Source organism: Linepithema humile, chromosome 4 (assembly GCF_040581485.1).
Source record: "Linepithema humile isolate Giens D197 chromosome 4, Lhum_UNIL_v1.0, whole genome shotgun sequence".
Classification (NCBI taxonomy): Eukaryota; Metazoa; Arthropoda; class Insecta; order Hymenoptera; family Formicidae; genus Linepithema; species Linepithema humile.
This window is the reverse complement of record NC_090131.1, coordinates 2,321,883-2,343,279: the sequence shown is the minus strand read 5'-3', so window position 1 is coordinate 2,343,279 and position 21,397 is coordinate 2,321,883. Positions and strand designations below refer to the sequence as shown.

Below are 21,397 nucleotides of genomic sequence, written 5' to 3'. Positions count from 1 at the left end.
CTAAATGTATAATCATCGATAGATTAATTACATTTTATTTTGTATTATAGATAGCGGACCATCAAGAAGGGCTTTGCTACGATTTCATAATTATATTACCGAATAACTCAAGAAGCTTTACATGTAAAACACGATATTAAATATAATGTACTAAAAAACTTGTGGATATACAAAATAATATTACATTTGTCCTTGTTTTATGCGATGTCTTCTGAAAGCATTTATATTATGCTTAAATAAAATAGTTGCTATTCTTTAAAATATAATATTGTTGCGCGGGATAAGAAAGTCGGTGATGCTTGCTTGTTTATCATTATTAAAGTTGGACAGACATATTTGTTGTAATGATTCTTGCTGTAATTGTTTAACCCTTTCATTCCCACTGTAGTCATATGGCTAAGTATTTAAAATTATGAAATAAAATATTATAGCCATCTATATTTCTATATCTGTGAATATGTATTAGTGCTTTTTAGTCTTGTATACATGACTCTAACACGTATTTTGATATGTATTTACACATTTCGCAATAAAATGTTAGAATATTATCATCTTTCATTTTTTGCCGTCACAACATCGAATGATGACAAGAGTTATTTTAAATGCAATTAATGTTTAAAAATAATAATTTTTTAAAAATATTTTAAACAGATTTAGCAATATCAAAAGTAAGAAAAAAGATTTTTTTTGTGTGTAATAACTTTACAATGCAAATTATTGTACATGGTTGCAATAAAAATAAAATTTTGTTGCTAAATAGTAACAAATAAAAAAAATTCTTAAACGTTTTTAAAACGTCAAAATTTTTTATGATTTATTTGTTATGTAATGTGCACAAAAATACGAACAAACATTTTATTGTAGCTATTAAATAATTTGGGAATGAAAGGGTTAAAAAACGCAGACAATCTTGCTTAACTGTTTTTGGAGTCTTTACATATATTATGTTGCATTTTTGAACGTATATTTTAAAATGCTACTTACACATGTTCTACTTGTATATTATATAATACGTACGACACACATACGTGTATCTATTGTAGCGTGTTTTATAAACGTTTTGATTATGAGATGTCTTTGTGGATGCGCTTTCGTAAAATTTTATAATATATTTAACATACCTTACATTGTGTAATAATTTCAAACAATATCTGCAAAACTCAAAAATACAACATGCTACCTGTAGCGTATATTCACAAAGAGACAGATAATATTAATATTTAAACAGAAAATTTTATATGCGAATATAATATTTAGGACGTACGTATTACGAAAGACAGTAAAAGTATTTACACTTCTATTTTAAAAATTCAACACTGTTTGATTATTTATTATATTAGTTTTATTTATAGAATAGGATTACAACATTAACAATTATGTTAACATATGTATATTATTACAAGTTAATAGTATTATTTGAAAAATTTATTTCCTTAAAGATGAAAATATACATCTGTGCATTATCTGAAATTTATATGCGTACTTATTTTTCCTATAAAATATAATTAACATAATTTGCTATTACACATGTAGCATTAATGGTTAAAAAAGCTCTTCTCATTAGCAGATTATATTAAATTTATCATGTAATTATTGTATTTTTTGCATTAATATCCATCTTATTTTAGTTTACACTACTTCCAACTCAATATAATTACAAATTAAAATTCAAGGCTAAAATTAGCATTAATACGTTAAGTAGATCTGTATATTTTGGTCTAAAAAAGTTTTTTAAGATTTTTATATGCAGTGTTTCAAATTATCACATAGATTTTCAATTTTCGATAACATATACATGTTTGCGATTTATATGTTGCGGATATACATGTATATATATGTAAAAAATTTATTTATGAAATAAGGTAACCAAACAAAAATCAAATTAAATCCCTGTATACAATACGTACAATAGTCAATTAAATTATCATGATTTGTTGCAGGCACAAAACACAAATAAACGATACAGCGCACGAGTTCAATGATACTAGGATATATAAGTCTACATTTATCAAACAGCAAACTTATACTGATAAGAGTGATTAAATTGTTTACCGTTGCAAATATTATCCAATAGTCATATAAATTCTGAAATCAGAGTTGAAGTAAGTGAAGATAAATTAAAATGTTCAATTCATATAATTTCAATTGATAGGTGTAATTATAATAAATTATGGCAAGCAGAGTTATTCAATGTAAAATATATTTGTGTCAAAATCGTAACATTTTAAATTAATAAAAGTTTAATATTAAATGTTTAAAAAAATTATTAAAAATAAATTAATAAAAATTAATTATAATATGTATGTACACATTTGATTAAAATTATATACTTTACTATCTCGATTGTGAAAGTTATTATTTATACATTTAAACATCTAATCGTTTGTACTTTTAGTATAATGCTTTATTTGCGCAAGAAATTTCTTTTGTTTTTCGAAAGAAAATCTTGCCGTTTGCCTACCCTAAGCTTTGTCATTATCTTTGTCACCGACAAACTGCAAACTCACTGCCAAAGCAGAAGTTTCAGAGTTTGTTGATGTAAAGGTTTTATTTTTCAAATTTTTATGTAGTACTTCTACATTTTTTATATTTGTATATTTTATATATTTACATCTTTTTAATGTTTCTAAGGAATTTTATTCATTGTTATTCTTTGCTATTTTCTCTATATTTATAATTTATTTGCTTTTTTATAATATATACGTGTATAAAATTCAACAAAAAAGGAATGATATTAAAAACATACCTCATGTAATAGATTGTGTAGTTGATAATGACTGAAAAAAACCGTTAAAAATTGTATACCAATGTATATTTTTTGCCATCTTGGTATAAAGGGATCGTATATGATTCTAGGTTTCACCTATAAAATAAATAAGTAATATATTTTACTAAAATATCCACTCGTGTATCCACTTGTGTATATATATATTAAAAGTATTACTAATAAAAAGAGTAGAAGAATTGGAATGGAAAAGGAAAGAAGGAATAAAAGAAAACAAGGCAGAAGGGGAAGGAGGGAAAATATGACAATAGAAAACAAAGTAAAAGAAATTAAAAAGAAAATAGACATAAAAAAACGGGAAGAAAGAGAAAGAACAATTTCATAAAAGGGATAGAAGAAAGGGAAAAGAAAAGAGGCGATAGAGAAGGTGCTTAAGATTGTAGCAACAAAGGTAAATATAGAAGAGATACAAAGAATAGGAGAGGATGTAAAAAAGCGAAGAAAGACAGTATTAGTGAGACTGAGGAATGAAGAGCAATAAAAGGAAATACTGAATAGAAAGAAAAATTTAAAGGGCAGGACAGAAAGAATTATGGGAGATTGAACATGAAAGGAAAGAGGAATGAGATAGAAACTGGAAGAGATAGCGAGGAAGAAAGGGAAAAGAGTTTGGATAGGATATAGAAAAATAAGAATATATGAGCAATGGTAAAAAATAAAAAAAGAATAGAATAAAATAAAAAAATATTTCCTTGGATAAGAATGTAAAAAAACTGAATTAAATACTCTGAGAGAATTATTAGGATGACAGAGATTTAAAAAGAATGATAAAGAATAAGAGTCCCGATCAGAAACCCGATCGGGTCCCGATCAAAAAATCCGATCGGGTCCCGATCAAAAAACCCGATAGGGTCCCGATCAAAAACCCGATCGGGTCCCGACCAAAAATCCGATTGGGTCCCGATCAGGAACCTGATCGGTTCCCGATCAAAAAACTCGATCGGGTCCCGATCAAAAAATCCGATTGGGTCCCGATCAGGAACCCGATCAGAAACCCGATCGGGTCCCGATCAAAAAACTCGATCGGGTCCCGATCAGGAACCCGATAGGGTCCCGATCAAAAAATCCGATCGGGTCCCGATCAGTACACCCGAACGGGTCCCGATAAGTACACCCGATCGGGTCCTGAGTAAAAATATTAATTTGGTCTCGATATGGAACTGATCAGGCAAGAATGATCGGGTCCTGATGATTACACCCGATCGGGACAATTCAGGCGCGTGCTACGCGCGCGCATTTATTATAGTAATTTAATAATTATGAAATCTAAATATTTAATACAATTTTTTTTATTTTAAATAACCGTCAAAATAAGCTTCGCTCTCAAAGTATCAAATTGTCAGAATAATCGCGATAACCAATCAGCGTCGCGGAAAAGCGTCAACAATACTTTCGATACATTCGAGTATCAATCTTTCATGCCTTTTTTAAGAGTGGATAAGAACTTTCATTACCTTACCTTTATTTTTAATGTATCTAAACCCAAGCGTGGTCCGCCTGGAAACCAGCTAGGACCTTTCCAAAAAACGGCAAATTTATCACTCCAAGTAACCATACTTATACTTTTCTGAATTACACTCTTCAAATAAAATATCTGCAATATTACAGAGGAAAAATAGTTAGTAACAGTTTAATATTTGAATTATTATATAACAGGCGCTAGAACTCGGTCCGATTGCGTAAATTATTCTGTATACATAAAGTTTGATTTTTCCAAATACTATTTGTTAGACTCAATAACGTATATAAATATTTATTTTTAAAAATTTTCACCTGCTGATAAATCAGATTAAATGAGTTAGGATTAACCACCAAACCATAAATTATTTCTTCTTTCTGTTGTTCTTCTTGAAATGTACCAAATAATCGATCCCATATTATAAATACACCTCCATAATTCTTATCTAGACAGAAAAGATTACAACCTGCAAATACAAAAGTGTGTAATATAAGTTGAGAAAAAGCGCTATATGTTTAATTTACCGTGATGAACGCGATGATGCTTAGGTGTATTAAGAATCAATTCGAGCGGTCCGAGATCACCGATGAGTGTTGTATGTATCCATAATTGATATATCAAATTGAATTGGTTGTGGACCATAAAATGCGATGGAGGTATAAAAATGGCGAGAGGCAAATAAACTGCCTGCAAAAGAAATATATATTAAAACGCAATTATAACGCTAGAAAAGTGTGTTCATGTATTATCAGGCGATATAATTAAAATTTATAAATTGTTTTTAATTTATTTTAATTAAATTTTAGATACTGTCTCAGTAGTCAGCTAATTGACATCTTCTATTAACGTCTTTTTCTAAAGTCAAAATTAACGCTTGTTAACAAATTTCACAGAATGCTCACAAAGTTGCACCAGTGTTGTAAAATATGTTGTCGCAGACCGACCGCGAGATTGAACTCCTCGCTGCTATGATGCACTTGATGACATGCCCACAAAAAGTGAATTTCTGCAAATTGACGTTTTAAATTAAGAGAGAAGTAAAGAGAAGCTGGATATTAACATGGCGAATACATAAATAAGATTTTAACCATGATTACTGCGATGTGCCCAATAATAGCAAAAATCCACAACGATGAAAGTAATATACCATGTCCATAATGAGTCCCAAGGTAAATTCCATCCTTTACTAAATCTCTCGTGAATGATGATGTATATATAATATTCGGCACCGCGTGAAAAAATTCTGCAAAATCAACAGTTTTTTTAAATTGTCAAACAATACAAAAGTTTATTATATTTACATTTTATATCTACTTACTTTATTACTTCATATTGATTTAATCTAAAATTATCTTTTTCATACTTTGTACTTTTTATTTTGTTATTATATTTGTGTATGTAAGTATTAAAATAAGTACTAAAATAGTCAAAAAGCAAATATTTTTCACACTGTATAAATTTAGTCTCAACCTTTACGAACACCCTGTATATTATATATTTATATTTATAGTAAATATGATTGTATTTATTTCTCTAGACGGTAATAAATAAATTTTTACGCTCACCGGACAGTTTCATGCAGTATCCAATGAGATAACGATGTCACTTGATCATTCAAACGGAATTTTTTTTTTCTTAATATTATTTGCTCCAAAATTAACAAAAGAAAAAATGGCATCCATATCTATAAATGACAAAAATTAATTTTTCTGTGTTGCTTTAAATAACATTACAACATTCGAAAACTGCGATAAGAATAATGCATACGAATAATGCGATAAGAATAGTGCATACGATTCGTTAACGATTCGTCTAGCTTGTCGTGTTCCTAATAAGCCAGCTGCATTTAATTTACGGAACTTTTCCGATGCGTTCGACATGATTTATGCTACTTAAATACAAATTGCATTCAAATAAATTTGAAGGAAGAATTGTATAAAAGCTATTTAAGTTGTGTAACAATATTGTATAAAGACTATTCGCCAGAGAAACGTTCAATTAGAGCTACAAAAATTTGAACGCATTGCGTGTTCAAAGTAAAAGTATTTCACTTTTGAGTTCGCACAATTCGAACGTAAGCAATAATTAATCTATAATATCACTTTGTAATGTATGCAAATTTCAGCAGCTCGGATATAAAAAGAAAATTAAGGTAAAAATAACATGCATTGCAAACGGAAAATAAATGGCTTCTCGTTTCTGTCAAATTTTATGTAGATGTCATTTTATTAACATTAATATTTTTTATGCTGTATATTCATAGAATCTATTTTAAAATGTATCAAAGAAAAAAAATAGATATGAATCCGTAAGGAAATATATCATGTACATACAAGGAAGTATTCAACGTATTTATCTACTGCAAAATTGAATAAATACATAATATAAATTCACAATAAATATGTATTAGATGCAAAAAATATAATTCCGAATAGTTTAACTTTCTAAATATAGCTTGCAAATTATCTGTTCTTTGATCTCGAGATCCAAATTGTCAAGCTATTCGACCACCAAATACTAGTTGTAATCTTATATATAGATTACTTCTAATATTAAATACACAATTATTAAACAAAAAATTATACAACTATTATCATACAATTAAAATTATTTCTGTGTGTGTGCTTATTCTATACAAAATACATTATAATATATTAGGTAACCAAAAGAATGTTTATATAAAATTTTATATATCAACTGAGCACGACGTGAGCAATAACGAAATTAAATCTATCGAAATAACATTGTGTAAAATGTAAAGATTATTTCTTTATTATTCTTTTAAATATTTTTATTTTATAATGATACTGGTACAGTCAAACTTCTCTAAAATAGAATAACATTCTATAAAAAACTTTATTTTTTATTATATACTTATATAATATTTTCTACTAAAAGCAAATATAACTATCTGTACATGCGAGTACTGTTTCATTTTCTAAGAAATAAGATATTGATAAGATATAATAATTTGAAGAAATATTTATATATATATATACAAAAATTACACAAGTCTGTTAAAAAACAGAAATTAACAATATGTTAATTTTTTTTATCTGTAATTATTAGTAATACTGACTAAATTTAAATATTTATTCAAAAAATGTTGGTTAACTCGATATCATACCGGTCTGTACTACTTAATTAAATCAAATTTTGCTTATCTAATAAAAAAAGTATTACCTTTTATATTAATTTTTTTCTCAATGTAAATTTATCTAAATTGTAAATAATAATATTTTTGAGTAAGTGGATAAATTATCTGAATTTTTAAATTATTGATTAAGATTGCTCTAATGCTAATTATAATACTGTTACAAAAAAATTAGATGTAAATTAATTTCGTAAAATTAAATAAATTTCTGCAAGTGTAAAATTTCTCTTAAAATAATATTAATCTTAGAGGATTACAAAGCCAAAACCAGATGTAGAAGCTTGATTATTTCCTTTTATTCTTAATGAGTACACGTTTCGGCCAGTCTTTTGGCCATCTTCAGTACATGATTTAACTTAATTATACCCCTACGCCTATTTTTCGTCAATTTAGTTACAATGTCATTTTGTTAATATTAAACGGTCAATATTGAGACTGCAAAGAACGAAATCGGGCAAAACATATTCAAGAGTCTTCGACGACAGTTCAATGACGATTGTCCTCAACAATCGAAGACTCTTGAATATGTTTTGCCTCATTTACTCATTAAGAATAGATTGAAATGATCAAGCTTCTACATCTGGCTTTGGCTTTGTGATTCTCTAAGATTAATATTATTTTAAATTTTGTAGAGCCCTCAAACATTTATTTAATTTCTTTTATTCTTATTTTTTATTTTGATAACATTACCTGTTGCTGATAGTCTGGCACCTCATGAGGAAATTCAAAAATCGTCTCCTTAGGACTAACAAGATACCAAAGTTTTCCAATGTGTTTGAAAAAATAGTCGACTGCTTCAACAAGCAAATTTAATAAAAATATAATATAATTTACACTCATTTTCCACACTCACAAATATACGTAAATTACAAAGCCACAAGAATAAGTTATACTTTTTTTAACAGCATCTCAAGTAAGCGAGCGTCCCGAGTAACATGCAGTGTCAGTTTAATCGCGTGTGGAATACATGTGTGTTTACAGTGGCGCACTCAAGTTATTTTTTGGGGGGGGGGGGTTTAAAATTCACACACACACGCGCGCGCGCACACACACAAAATGAAACAATATGACCAAAAGTCAAGACAGTGGCGCACCCAAAGGGGGGGAGGGGGTTTGACCCCCAAATTCCCCCCCCCCCCCCGAAATTTTTAATATGCTCTATTTTTTTATTAACTCAACAGCAAAAAGTAAAAAATCTGTAGTTAAATAAAATGCGTTCAAACATTTGTATTTTTTGTCTGTTTTTAATTAGAGTCACAATTTTAATAATTTAAAATTCACACCAATATCCTTGTACACAAATAATTGATAGCCTCTCCAGCTATACTGCTGTTCGAACGTATATAATTTCTATTTTAAGATATTCATATCGTGAAAGGATTCAGCAAGAATGGCCAAAAGATACTTTAAGCTCTTTAAAACATTGTGACGATGACATGTTACCAAACATCAAGATACTGCTACATATATTAGCGATACTACCTGTAACTATCGCAGAGAACGAAAGATCTTTCTCCACATTACGTCGGTTAAAAAATTATTTAAGAAGTTCAACATCAGAAAACAGGTTAAATGGTTTAACCCTCCTGCACATATACAATTATATGACTCCAACAGTTGATTCTATTATAAATAAATTGGCCGAAAAACGAAGAAAACTCAATATCAATTTATAATTATGCTACTATAAAAATAAATTGTATTTTTTATTAAACAATGTAACATTTTTATATTTTTTAGTGTGCAATATAAAATTATCCTAAAATAGAAATTATATACGTTCGAACAGCAGTATAGCTGGAGAGGCTATCAATTATTTGTGTGCAAGGATATTGGTGTAAATTTTAAATTATTAAAATTGTGACTCTAATTAAAAACAGACAAAAAATACAAATGTTTGAACGCATTTTATTTAACTACAGATTTTTTACTTTTTGCTGTTGAGTTAATAAAAAAATAGAGCATATTAAAAATTTCGGGGGGGGGGGGGGGTTTTGACCCCCAAAACCCCCCCCTTGGATGCGCCACTGTGTGTTTACATAAGTCGAGTTAGATCAACGCATGCGAACAGAATATACATTTTAAAGGCGCGATATATGGATGTATGCAAATACAAAAATTAAAAATTTTTTATGTACTTTGTCTTAAATAACACATTGTTCAAGTATTTATTATTATTTACTTAATTCAGTGCGAAAAAAAGGGCATCGACAAAAATATATCTGAAAGAATTAAAAATTAATAAAAGTACTTTTTTCAATAGCCTTACTTTGCACTAATAATTTATTAAAAAATTTATTAATATCTATTACATAAAAATTATTTTTATAAATATATTGCAAGCAGAAATAAAAGGCTTTCCGAATTACTTTAAAAAAATTAAATTTTATGAAATTTATTCATTCAATTCACGAGAGATCAATAATCAAATATGTTGAAGGCTTATAAAGCAGCTGTACAATCACGTTCCTTTTTCTATAATACTTTGATAAGAGATTTTGTGGAACATTTGTTTTTATTCATGATCAAATTATATGAGATCGAATTTGTTTCACCATTATTTTACATATTTACGTTGTAAAAACTAAAACAAGTTTTCTACAAAAAAAGATAGATAAATTAAATCGAAAAAAAATTAGCTTGTTAAAAACTTATTAGAGAACATTTTAATTTAAAAATGTTTAGTCTAAACAATTAGATATCTTTGTGTTCTAATTTTCATAATTTTTAGTAATTAATAACTCCAATTATAACAAATAAATAAATAGAGAAAAAAAGGAATCTTTATCGCCTCATTTTATTTTGTCATTTTACTTGATTCAAATTCGAACTATATTCGAATATATTTATCTTCAAATCTAAAAAGACAATCTAAAGTTCTAGTTTAAAGTTAACGATTTGAATCGATAATCAGAACACTCCTAATTTTCAAAATAATTGAATATATTTAATCAGATAAAAAATAATCACATAATCTTTGATTTGAATAAAACTTAATAAGAATATGTAACAATTTTTTATCTTTGATGAAGCAAAACAATTAATTTATCCAATACATTGAGACTCGATAAAGTAAAAATTATTTATGCGTTATGTACATAAATATGTTTTTACAAGAAATTTTCTTTTGTATTGGCTTTATGCATATTTACATTTATCTTCAATTGTTATGGAAGAAAATCATGTTTGAAATATAAAGAATCGTATGAGATTAATACCCATCGCAGAGCAAACATCTGCCATTCACTAAAAATAGTTTGTACGACATCGAGAACGTAAACAGTTCATTTATTCGTGCTGATTGTGCAATTCATGAACTTTAATGCGAAAGTATGCTAATTGTAAGCTTGAAACTTCATCTGAATGACGTGTGGTAACAGTAGCGTCATTAAAATATACATTAAGTTACAATTTTTTCTTCAAGAATTAATTGCATTATTTGTTTTCTGCAATAAGCATCTTGTATGGCTTTTTGAAAATCGTTTATTTCAAGCTAATGTAATTTTTTCAATATAATATTTTTGCAAACAGTAACGTATAAAACAACAAAAAATACATTACACATTTTTCAGAAATTAGGTTTTCTTTTATGTACATTTCGTGAGACCAATCTGTAAAGAAACATGCATTTATAAAAAAATTAGAAACTCATATATCAGCGAGATTTCAAATCTTTCTAGAAACTTATCAATTTAAAAACATTTATCAATGCAATTAAGATAAGATAAAATCAGAATAAAGTTCATTGATATGTAAAATAAATATAAATAACTGAAAACAATAGAAAACAGTGTGTGTGGAGATTTCAATATGCTTAACTTTTGAGCAAAAATCAAATTGATTAATATGGATAATGATATTCATTTGTGACAATGCCAGAAAAAAAATTATTTTGGGTAAATGTAGGCAGTATAATTCTAACTTATTTTATTTATAACTTTTTAATAAATAATGAGCAATGGCTATAATCTTGTTTTTGTTACACAGGACTATATGGTCTTGATAATATATGCGAAAATTAAGATAATCGGAGCCTGACTGTGTAATTCTAAATATTTACCCAATATATTTGTTTCACCTGTATCACTTTGATCGTCAAAATATAAGTTATTTATATTGGTGTTGTTATTTTCGTGCAGTCTATGTTTAATAAAATTTAAAGAGCTTATAATGTGAATTTGCAATTTTCAACTTCGAGCAAAGCATCTCGCTGCACTACCGCATCCTCGATGTTACATGAACAACCGTCTTAATGGACAACCATCGTTGGCTCAACTCGCATCTTGAGGTGTCGCTTTCTGATGGTCTATTTTTACCGAAAGGCGTCCCAAGCCAGTCGGCGAGAAGGCGCGGTATAGCGAGAGTTTAGGTGCTATTATAAAGCATCGTGTGTCGTGCCGGCCGTGTTTGTAATTCATCGCATATAAGCGCGAACTCTGCCGACGAGTTCTACGATCTCGAATGGGTCTTCGTGGTGACGAGGAGCCAGGAAGCGCATCTTCTCGACACTACCTGTGATAGAGCCGTAGAGAAACTTTAAAGGTATCAAGCCGGAAGTGACACATTTATTGGCAATCCGTGTCCGACGAGATCTGCTCACGTATGTAGGCGATACCGATATCGATATCGATAGGCGAATCGAAGTCGTGTTCGATTGGTAAGCTTTTTTTTCGAACAAAATTTTCTGCATGTTTCTGGAATCGCAAGATATCTGTTAACGATTCGTGCAGATGCTGCGCTTGATATAAAAATAAGTTCTGCTTCTCTCTCTCTCTCTCTCCCTCTCTTTCTCTCTCTCTCTCTCTCTCTCTCTTCCTTACTTCCTGTTTTCTATCTCTATCCTATCAATGAACCGGCTAGTAGTCGCTGGCTCCTGAACGTTACGACGGCGGCAGCGACGACGGTGCCTCTCGTGTCTGGACAGCTGGTGCGTGCCAGGGAGCGTTTTGCAAGATGCGAGATTCGCCTCTCGCGGCGAGGGAGTCCTCATCGTGAGTTTAGGCGGACTTGGACTACCTCTGGCAAAGTGTGTAGGCCGAGGTATCGCGCATTACGTAAAACCGTGGAAAAAAAATTAATTACCAGGAAAGAAAGAAAACAAAGTGTGGGTGAAGAAGGGAGACGATCTTGTTATATCCTGTATGTGTGTGAACGTCGCGATGAGGAGAGCATCGTTTGATAAGTAAAATCTCTGTTTGCAATGTCACTGTCCATCTGAGAGAGAGAGAGAGAGAGAGAGAGAGAGAGAAAGAAAAAAAGAAAGAGAGAGAGAGAGTGAAAGCGAGAAAAAAAGAGAGAATGCGAGCTAATCGAGAATCAATGGTTTTCCTCTCACTCTCTCTATTTTCTTCTTTTTTAAAATTTTTATTTTTGTTATTGTTTCTGAAAATGCATGGAAAAATTGTTATATTCTTATAGTGTGGCTATTGTTTTGTGGCATTAATAAATTTTCTATTAAACGTGACGCTCTACGTGTGAACCTAATAATCGCGATAACTATAATGGGGAAAATTTAATGATAATGTGTATGGAATAATAGTGAAATGAGAGAACAGAGAGAAAAGTGGAGGGAGCAAGGAGAGTACAATTGCAAACTTCTAAAAAAAAATCCGTAGAAAATGTGTAACGCGAAAAATTATAGGGTAATGATTGAAAAATATTCTCGATCTGTGATATTCTTTCTCGATATTCTAATTTTTTTCTTAGTAGCAATTACACTCTAAACATTTATGTTTACAAATGTTAGAAAATAATTTGATAGATATTTAAAATCAACTTATTGACTGAAAAAAACATACACGAAAACATTGTTTTAAAAAAATAGATGCGATGTATAGCTACAAAAAATTGATATATCCAAATGTTCCGTTTTTTTAAATTAAATAATATTTTTGAATTTATATCTTTAGTTAAATTATCTGCAATTAAGATTTGATCTGTTAAAACTTTCTCAAAAACTCGGTCTACGTGCGTAGTGCCGTAAACAGCGCTTGACCGACTTCAAAATTCTCGAATCTCTACTAAACAATCTATATTTAAAGTGAAGTATCGATTCTATTGCGTGGCTCGAATTGAATCGTGTCATATTACTTTCTCTGATACTAATATAATACATAGTACATACTATATATACTATGTATTATGCATATATATACATATATATACATTAATGTTAATAAATATTTTTATAAATTAGATCAAACATCAAATTAATATCAAATACTAGCACTTATACCATCCGTTTAATAAAATTATTAGAATATTTACGAAAGTAAACAATAAATTTTACTTATTAAATGTAATCTAATAATTTGCATCGAAGAATGAGATAAGCTCTTCGTCACCGAGTAGCGTTGCATTATTGCATATCACTGGTTTTTTCCGCGCAACGCCGAATAAATATGGTGCTGATCGTGCGCACTATGAGGGCAACCGCTCGAACTGTTACTGCGTATTACGTTACAACAGATAAATTTAGCGTTTCTTTTACACAGAGCTCGTTGTACCATTGCCAATACCACGACGCGGAATTAATTGGCCGTTTGGAAGGTAACCAATTCTTGTCGTCGAAAAAGCTTCGCCGAGCATGGCACGCTAACCCAAGGCAAATCCTTTTCTCTCTCGATCTCATGCGATCGATCATTTACCCCGATATTGATAGGATTTACATTTATGCAGAGTTCTCTGGCTAATATAATTTTACTACTTCTTAGCGAAACATCCTCTATATCAGCGTTTGTACGGTCATCGCGAGATTTCGTAGAGCTTGCGTAAATGGAGGATCCGCATCGCGTTGCAAACGTTTCGAATGTCCACAGACACGCTAACGGCAAGCGCAACATTCTCAGCAACGCATCATACGGGCTCTCGTGCACCAAGGATGCCGAATATAAGCGCAGCGTGAATTATAGTAGCTCCCTGCAACAGGACAAGAATCATCTGCAACGCAGCGTATCCGCGGACAATGTTATAATTTATTCGCGCGGTTATAAGCCATCCGACAGACACGATCCAGTCAAAAGAAACTTCCTTGAGAATCTCACTTCAAGAATATTGCATTTCGGCATGGTGAGTTGAATCGTCAAATCACAAAATTGATTCCGAAACATGTTAAAATTACACAATAGGTGTACTTTAAAGCTTAATTTAACGTATTACACTTTTGAAATAGTGATTTAAATAAATTATAGTTATTGCTCATTTTTGTACATGTAAATTGCATAAGTTTTATTAGAACCGATTTTTTTTTATTAACGATTACATACTATTTATATATCTATAATTTGAGATACTAATAAAATTATTAAGTAAGAAAACTTTAAACTAAGTTTCTGTTAAGCTAGATTTTGTGTGAATTTAATGGAAGAATAATTTGCTCCTTACTTTCAATTATTTAGACTATAAATATTGTTCAATGTTTATCAATAGATTTAGAAGAGATAAAATAAAAAAATCAAAGATTAGTAAAAAAATTCAGAGAAAGAAGAAAAGTCACAATCTTTAAACATTGGTCAAATAAAATATAGTTTTCCATTGAAATCAAGTATAGCCTTGCTTAATCAATATGAATTGGTGCGACGTTATTTTTCTTAATTGCAGGAAGGGGGTGAAATTACTCCGATTAACTTGCAAAAATTACTCACTCCGGCGTCGGACTCTCACGAGACACTACAATCAAAAAATAGTACGTGGTTTTATTGATATGATATTACAATTTAGATGAATAGGTTTTTACATTAATAAAATAAATTAAGAAAAATGGAGCTAGGTTGTAATTGATATATATTAATTCAAATTTATTTACAAATGTTTCGGCACATTTTCTTTGGCCATCCTACATACAAGAAATAAATATAAAAACTATAATGACGTGTCAATAACAATAGAAACGCACGCCAACAATTATAATAAATTTGGATGGTCGAAGAAAATGTGCCAAAACGTTTGTAAATGAATTTAAATATATATCGAGCATTACAACCTAGCTCCAGCTTTTTTAACTTCTCTTTTCTTAATTTATCTTATTGATATAATTAATAACATAAAATATGACAGAATTATAATATTTTTAAAAATTTTCTTTACAAGTTCTCAAACAGTTCATATATTAAAATATGATTTACGCAACTTTCAAAGAAAAAGTTTTGAAATTTAGATATTTAAATTAAAAATTCCAAAAAAATATGCCCGTTAAGCTTAAATACAGTATCAATCAATTTTCAGAGAAAATGTTTGCATCTTCATATTTTTATGCACCGACGCACCCTACAGTCGAAGATCAAGTCGAATTGGCACGTCGAATTTCGCATTCACTTAGTGATGTGAAAAATGTGAAGAGTAAAGGACAAACTATGTATGTGAATAGGAAAAAGCGATCTGTTAAATGGATCCACGATGGCAATGGTATGCAATAAAATTTATTTTGAAATTTATTCTTATACTAAACATCCATTGTATCCATATGTCCTTGTTCTACATGTTTACGAGAAGTATAATTACGCGAAATTATCATACAAGTGCAATTTGCATTTATAATACGAAAATCAAAAGAAACATAGAATGCATAAATATTGATCAAATACATTTGTTAATGTCATTTTACAAAAGAACCAAGTAAAATAGTTATTTAACATGCATCAAATGTTATCCGACATTATATTTTTTCACCTTTTTTTCTCTCATTTTGCTGTGATAATGTCGATGATATTTTATAGGTGTCGAAGATGAAGAAGAGTCGATTACAACAATTCACAAGGTAAATGTCTATAATAACGTCGTATATCGCATTAATATCTTTGAATTTCAATATATGTTATGTGGTGTAATAAAATTTTTTTTCCAACAGGATAAACTACCTCTCAAATGCGTGATGAATCCATGCGGGAAAGTGCTGGACATTCATGGTATTCAAGCATTAGGCGAAGAGGTCAATATCGCGCCAAAAAATCCTGAAAAACTCTTTGATATTGTTCGCGATTTAAACAATCAAAAAGGACGTGGTAAGTACTGCATATTTAATCAACATGAACTAATTAATACATAATTAGTTCATTAGTTTATTATGTGTGTACCATTAATAACATAACATATAATATTTAATCCGATATACATATAAAATTAACATAAATAATGTGATAATGATGAAACATTATTTAATGTGAGATGCAACATTTTCAACTATACATATAATAAATAAATTGCTATGTGCATAACGTGCCAAAACAATATGCAGGTGCCGAGATATTTGCAAAACGTAGGAAAAGATCGGAAAAGTGGGTGGTGGATCAAGAACAGCCACAAACACCGAATACACCCACCACACCGAAAACGCCAGTCTATCCGGAAAAATCGGTGAGTCACGAAGTTAGTTTTATATCAATATTAATCTTTTATACATCTGTAGAATAATAGAATAATTTGTTGCAAGTTGCCATAATAGTTTTCTTACTAGAAGCTCACAAAAGAGATATACTAAAAATTTCATTTTTTCTCGTCTTTTCCTTTAAAAAATTAAAAATAATTTTACTATAATTATAGAAATAATAACATTTTACTCTGCAAAAAGTTGAAAACTTGTACTTTAGTTTAATTAATGGCAATATTTTGCATTTAAAAATATTTGAATTGCGACTGTAGGAAATTAACGGTAATTTGAAGCCCATGACGCAGTCATCATTGACACCTCGTACGCCGGTCACGAGCATCGACAAATCGTTTTATAATCCTTTCACAGTGGATATCTCCCGTGATAGCACGAATACGCCTATAACAGGTGCGTACAATGTAAACACAATAATTACATAATAATTTCGAATGCAAAGTGATCTCACTTGGCAGATTTTGTTGGCAAACGGTGGTAGAGTCAAGTTTCTTTATCCTATTTGTAACATTTTAAAATTACGTGCGGGCATCAATGTCCCCGAAATCTTTAAAGAAATAAATTTTGAGGAAATAAATTAAATAGCTTGATAACAAATGTCAAGATCAAGATGATCGAGTTTGATTGCGCTATTCTAAGCATTTATCACAAACAAACAATCAACTTTATCTCCCGATGCCAATCACTGGTCTTATAACAGCTAATCACTGAGGAGAGTTAAGTGTTTTTCGAAGTAAACATCTAATCTCATAATAAAGTAAAGTAAAATACTCATGTTGCCAAGTAGGTATACGATAAACACATTAATATGTGACCTTAATAAGAGTTTTTTACACAAACATAATTAAAATATTTATATTAAAAAAACATGATAACTAAAAAAAGATATATGTTTGAAATCTAGCATCTTTTAAACAAATATATCTGTATATTTAAAATTTATTATGTATATCCATGTGTGTACAGACGTATAAAATATACACACACAGATGAGATCCGAAAACGTGTATAACAGAGAAAGGATATAATTCTGTGCTTTGAAATAAGTTAAAATAATAGAATAATCTTTTTTTTACTTATAGGTTGCTTCCTAAATAATAACCATACTTACAGATAAATTTTATCGTTACAATTTGTTTTAATGAACATATTTTATTCATTTTTAGATGCTTTTAGATGTAATTTTTTAAAGTGTATTTGGTGTCCAACAAGTATCCCATATTATATTTTAGCAAATCTTTTTCTAATCGCTTGCTGCTTCAATATTAATTTGCAAGTTACAGACAGACGATCGCACTGTAATGTTAGCCGATGTGATCACTCGAGCAAGGTTAAAAAGATTTATCTACGAGAAATTGCAGTCGGCACAGACTCCGATTTCCCTCTAGACCAATCTCGATCGTCCTTCATGGAAAAATCCCATCGTATCGCTTTTGAATCCACTAACGATCAGCGAGCTAATATCATCAATAATTGCATTGTCGCGAATAACAGTAACAGATACATTAATAACAACTATCAATCGCCGAGGAAATCCATTCTTTGCAACGCGCAGAACAACAATGAGAAAGATTCCAGAATGCAACGATGTTTCGATAACAAATACAACGACAATGTGATCGATAAAATTGGGAACAAGCAATTGGACAGCAATCAGATGCGCAATGATAATGAGGAAAACGGATATACTCCTGTACCAGTGAAGCAATTGATACAAGAATTTGAGAAAACCTGTAGACCCGTTCTGCAGTACAAGCAGATTAGTCCGAAGATCATTCCAATCGTACAACAGTCTCCATTGGATAACGACATAGCACGTTTCTTCGAGACGAGAAATTCTGCTAAATGCAACAACGAGGAGAAAGAATACGCACGGTGAGAACTCGGGAATTCTTCACACAATAATTTAACAATTTTTAGTACTTTTTTAAATATTTTATTCTGACTTTTTTTTCTTAGTATTTCTTCTCGGGGTAATATTCTATCTTTCCATGATTATTCGAATTTTTGTACAATTGATATCTTAGAAATTCGAAGGAAACTTAATTGGCTTATTTAAAATACATTTGCATTATGTTACAATATGCATTGTATTTAGCAATACAATGTTTTGTATATTTTAATATGAGTATACAAATGTGGCAATATATGCTCTTTATAATATTACGTATAAATACATAATTCAAATAAAATCTAATTCTATATTTTGCTCAACTTTACTGTTATATAATTTTTATCTCTGTGAACAGAATTAAAGTTAGATAAAATCAAATCGAGAATTTATTTTAATCAATTGTACAGTGCACGTGAAAACTACGAAAGATCCGTGAAACTGCAGTCCCAATACAACGGCCGATTACATGACACACGCGAAACCTATGAAAAAAAATTGCAATCTCAATACAACGGCCAATTATACGGTGCGTGCAATAGCTACGGGGGATCAGCGAAACTGCAGTCTCCATATAACGGCTACGTTTCTACTGACGACAGCGAATACACGACGGATGATACCGATTCCGAAGAAATCAGCGACTACCAGAACGAAGCGGGATCTATAGATCGCGGCAATTCCGCGCCGTCTGCTCTGTTAAACTGCTGCGACAATAGCGAGTACTCGATTGCACTCGAAGATGAATATGCGAATACTCGACGTCATTCGATCACATCACAGGAATTGGAAGTCCTGTATGCTAATGGCGCGGATGCAAAGTTTATTAACACCGAGACTGAGATACCTCCCGAAGCGAAATCGCTAATATTCTCGATGGTCGCTTCGCAAGGGGATATACTTGAGACTAAAAAACATCTGCGTAGCACGCCAGTCCTGGAGAATCTCTTAGGCACTGCTACACCAGAATGCAAAATCGATGACGTTAACTCGGAATTAGGCAAGTTAACCCGCATGCGCTTTTGTAATCTCGATTTTAGTGCTATCGCAAATTAAATGTATAAAACAATCTTTAACGTACACCCTAATCCTTGTATCTCGTGTCTGATAGCAAGTATATTAATGAAAATTAGTCGTATTATTGAATTATGTATTAAATATGAGACTTTTCTTGTGTATTAAAACAAAAAATGTCACAAAGTACAAAGATGCAAACAAATATTATAGTTTTTGTAAATACAATATCTTTTTTTGTATTAGATCCAAAGATTATTTTTTATCAAGTTTGGTTTATACATAGATATTAATAAGGTATTATCATATAATTTATTGCAGTCAAGAACTGAAACCGGTATAATTTTTTATTACATACGACTTTTATGTTTATTCATGACGATAAAAATTCAACAATTGGTGCAAAGTTTTTCTTTCGTCCTCATCGTATTGAAAATTGAACCCCTCAAGATTATATCGGTTTCTGCAGTTTTTTATTCATTGTTTTAATTTCCAGGCAACAAACTATACGAGAATAACAATTATTCTGGACCAAAATTAGCCAGTCTCCACAATCTCACGAATTACAATACAGCGCCGCGTGGATGGGATCAATCTCTTACATTTTACCGGCCTATTAAATTCGAGAAACCGCAAGAGATTATGTATTCTGATTTTTAGACATATTTGTTAAATATTGAATTTTGTAATTACAACTCTTTTAAGTCGTCGGTACGTATCACGAATTTATTTTCTATCAAATTAATTTCTTTGTGCATTATTATCCATCAGATTTCATTTATTGTTAAAAATATATAAATGTGTATGTAATTATGCAAAAATAAATTAATTGGCAAAATTTAAAAAGTATGAGCTTATAATAAAGTTCAATTTGCAATATAAAATCTATTTTATAATCTATTAATTGACTTCTAAATCTATTTTCTTAAACATAATTTATTAAAAACTATTCAAAAAATTAATTTACTTTTGCATAACACTATCAGTATTTTTAACAATTAAATTATTCAATAAAATTGAATCACAATTCAATATCAAATTAAATGTGAATAATTTTTTTCTAGGGATTGAAGAAAATGAGCAATCGTGAATGAAATTCATCTGAAGTGTCAAGGAGAGTGATCATAATGTGTTTTTGCACCGTTGTATTCATATTTTCACTAGCATCATAATTTAAAAATCAACAATCTACAACAATCATCCAAATATTATATCATGAATAGCATATGCGATGTTAATGACGTAATTAATTAACGGCGCCATACACGCGACATGTTTGAAGTTTCGTTTTGCTTGGTGTACCACTACCTCTTTTCTGTCCCTCTGTGAGATATTTAGCGTTGTTCGTGCTTTGACGGTGTTACATTACTGCATTTTACTTTATTATATTATGAAAATAAATATATTGTTTTCCTAATATTTTTACTACGATTTATTTACTCATCCGCTGGAACTGGACCATTCGAAAGATGTCTAAAGTAAATTGCTATTACTTTTACAACGAATGAACAGAATCAAATGAATTAAATGTTATACTGCAGAGAAGACCCGTCAATTTTATTATAATATATATATTATTATTATTCATTTATATTAAAAATATTCGATAGTAAATAAACTACATTTATAAAAGTATCTTTTAAAAGAATCCGTATTATAATTGCTTTTCGAGAACTTTAATCACATAATAACACACAAATATAAAAAAAATGTTA

At 30.0% G+C, this 21,397-nt stretch overlaps 3 protein-coding genes across 17 annotated transcripts in view; 2 read left to right on the top strand and 1 right to left on the bottom strand.

The window, feature by feature from the left end:
- LOC105672208 (ankyrin-3-like) overlaps positions 1–1,470 on the top strand; it is a 31,069-nt gene extending 29,599 nt beyond the window's left edge. For both annotated transcript variants that reach the window (XM_012366984.2, XM_012366985.2), the window contains exon 28: positions 51–1,470. The gene's annotated coding sequence lies outside the window, so the exon portion shown is untranslated. The remainder of the gene's footprint in view (positions 1–50) is intronic.
- Positions 1,411–11,668, bottom strand: LOC105672268 (alkylglycerol monooxygenase-like). Of its 8 annotated transcripts, none has more exons than XM_067352801.1 (12): positions 11,459–11,668; positions 10,960–11,009; positions 8,089–8,189; positions 5,810–5,928; positions 5,563–5,727; positions 5,333–5,487; positions 5,147–5,250; positions 4,769–4,931; positions 4,559–4,710; positions 4,245–4,379; positions 2,747–2,863; positions 1,411–2,085 (listed from the first exon to the last, which is right to left on the bottom strand). In XM_067352801.1, the coding sequence occupies exons 2-12, from the start codon at positions 10,961–10,963 to the stop codon at positions 1,807–1,809; spliced, it is 1,494 nt and encodes a 497-aa protein (XP_067208902.1). In that variant the 5' UTR covers positions 10,964–11,009; positions 11,459–11,668; the 3' UTR covers positions 1,411–1,806. The 8 variants fall into 8 exon arrangements, with proteins under 8 accessions (XP_067208902.1, XP_067208903.1, XP_067208904.1 ...); XM_067352802.1 differs by having other exon boundaries at positions 11,477–11,668; XM_067352803.1 differs by having other exon boundaries at positions 10,994–11,009; positions 11,459–11,667.
- An 89-nt stretch (positions 11,669–11,757) lies between these two features.
- On the top strand, positions 11,758–21,101 carry LOC105672267 (uncharacterized). 7 transcript variants are annotated; one of them, XM_067352790.1, is made up of 12 exons: positions 11,758–11,940; positions 14,217–14,466; positions 14,998–15,082; positions 15,622–15,801; positions 16,113–16,153; positions 16,244–16,397; positions 16,631–16,749; positions 17,035–17,170; positions 18,061–18,652; positions 19,079–19,668; positions 20,179–20,393; positions 20,747–21,101. In XM_067352790.1, the coding sequence occupies exons 2-11, from the start codon at positions 14,464–14,466 to the stop codon at positions 20,340–20,342; spliced, it is 2,064 nt and encodes a 687-aa protein (XP_067208891.1). In that variant the 5' UTR covers positions 11,758–11,940; positions 14,217–14,463; the 3' UTR covers positions 20,343–20,393; positions 20,747–21,101. The 7 variants fall into 7 exon arrangements, with proteins under 7 accessions (XP_067208891.1, XP_067208888.1, XP_067208890.1 ...); XM_067352787.1 differs by having other exon boundaries at positions 14,112–14,466; XM_067352789.1 differs by having other exon boundaries at positions 11,758–12,055.
- Positions 21,102–21,397: the final 296 nt, after the last annotated feature.

Excerpts from the sequence above, each read along its gene's own strand:
- LOC105672268 (XM_067352799.1), bottom strand. The coding sequence starts at position 8,238 with ATGAGTGTAAATTATATTATATTTTTATTAAATTTGCTTGTTGAAGCA. Across the intron at positions 5,728-5,809 it reads ATACTGCATGAAACTGTCCG|GGTGTTCGTAAAGGTTGAGA; the intron begins GTGAGCGTAAAA and ends TATAATATACAG. Across the intron at positions 2,086-2,746 it reads TACACAATCTATTACATGAG|AATTTATATGACTATTGGAT; the intron begins GTATGTTTTTAA and ends CTCTGATTTCAG.
- LOC105672267 (XM_067352787.1), top strand. The coding sequence starts at position 14,173 with ATGGAGGATCCGCATCGCGTTGCAAACGTTTCGAATGTCCACAGACAC. Across the intron at positions 16,154-16,243 it reads CGATTACAACAATTCACAAG|GATAAACTACCTCTCAAATG; the intron begins GTAAATGTCTAT and ends TTTTTCCAACAG. Across the intron at positions 16,398-16,630 it reads AAACAATCAAAAAGGACGTG|GTGCCGAGATATTTGCAAAA; the intron begins GTAAGTACTGCA and ends AACAATATGCAG.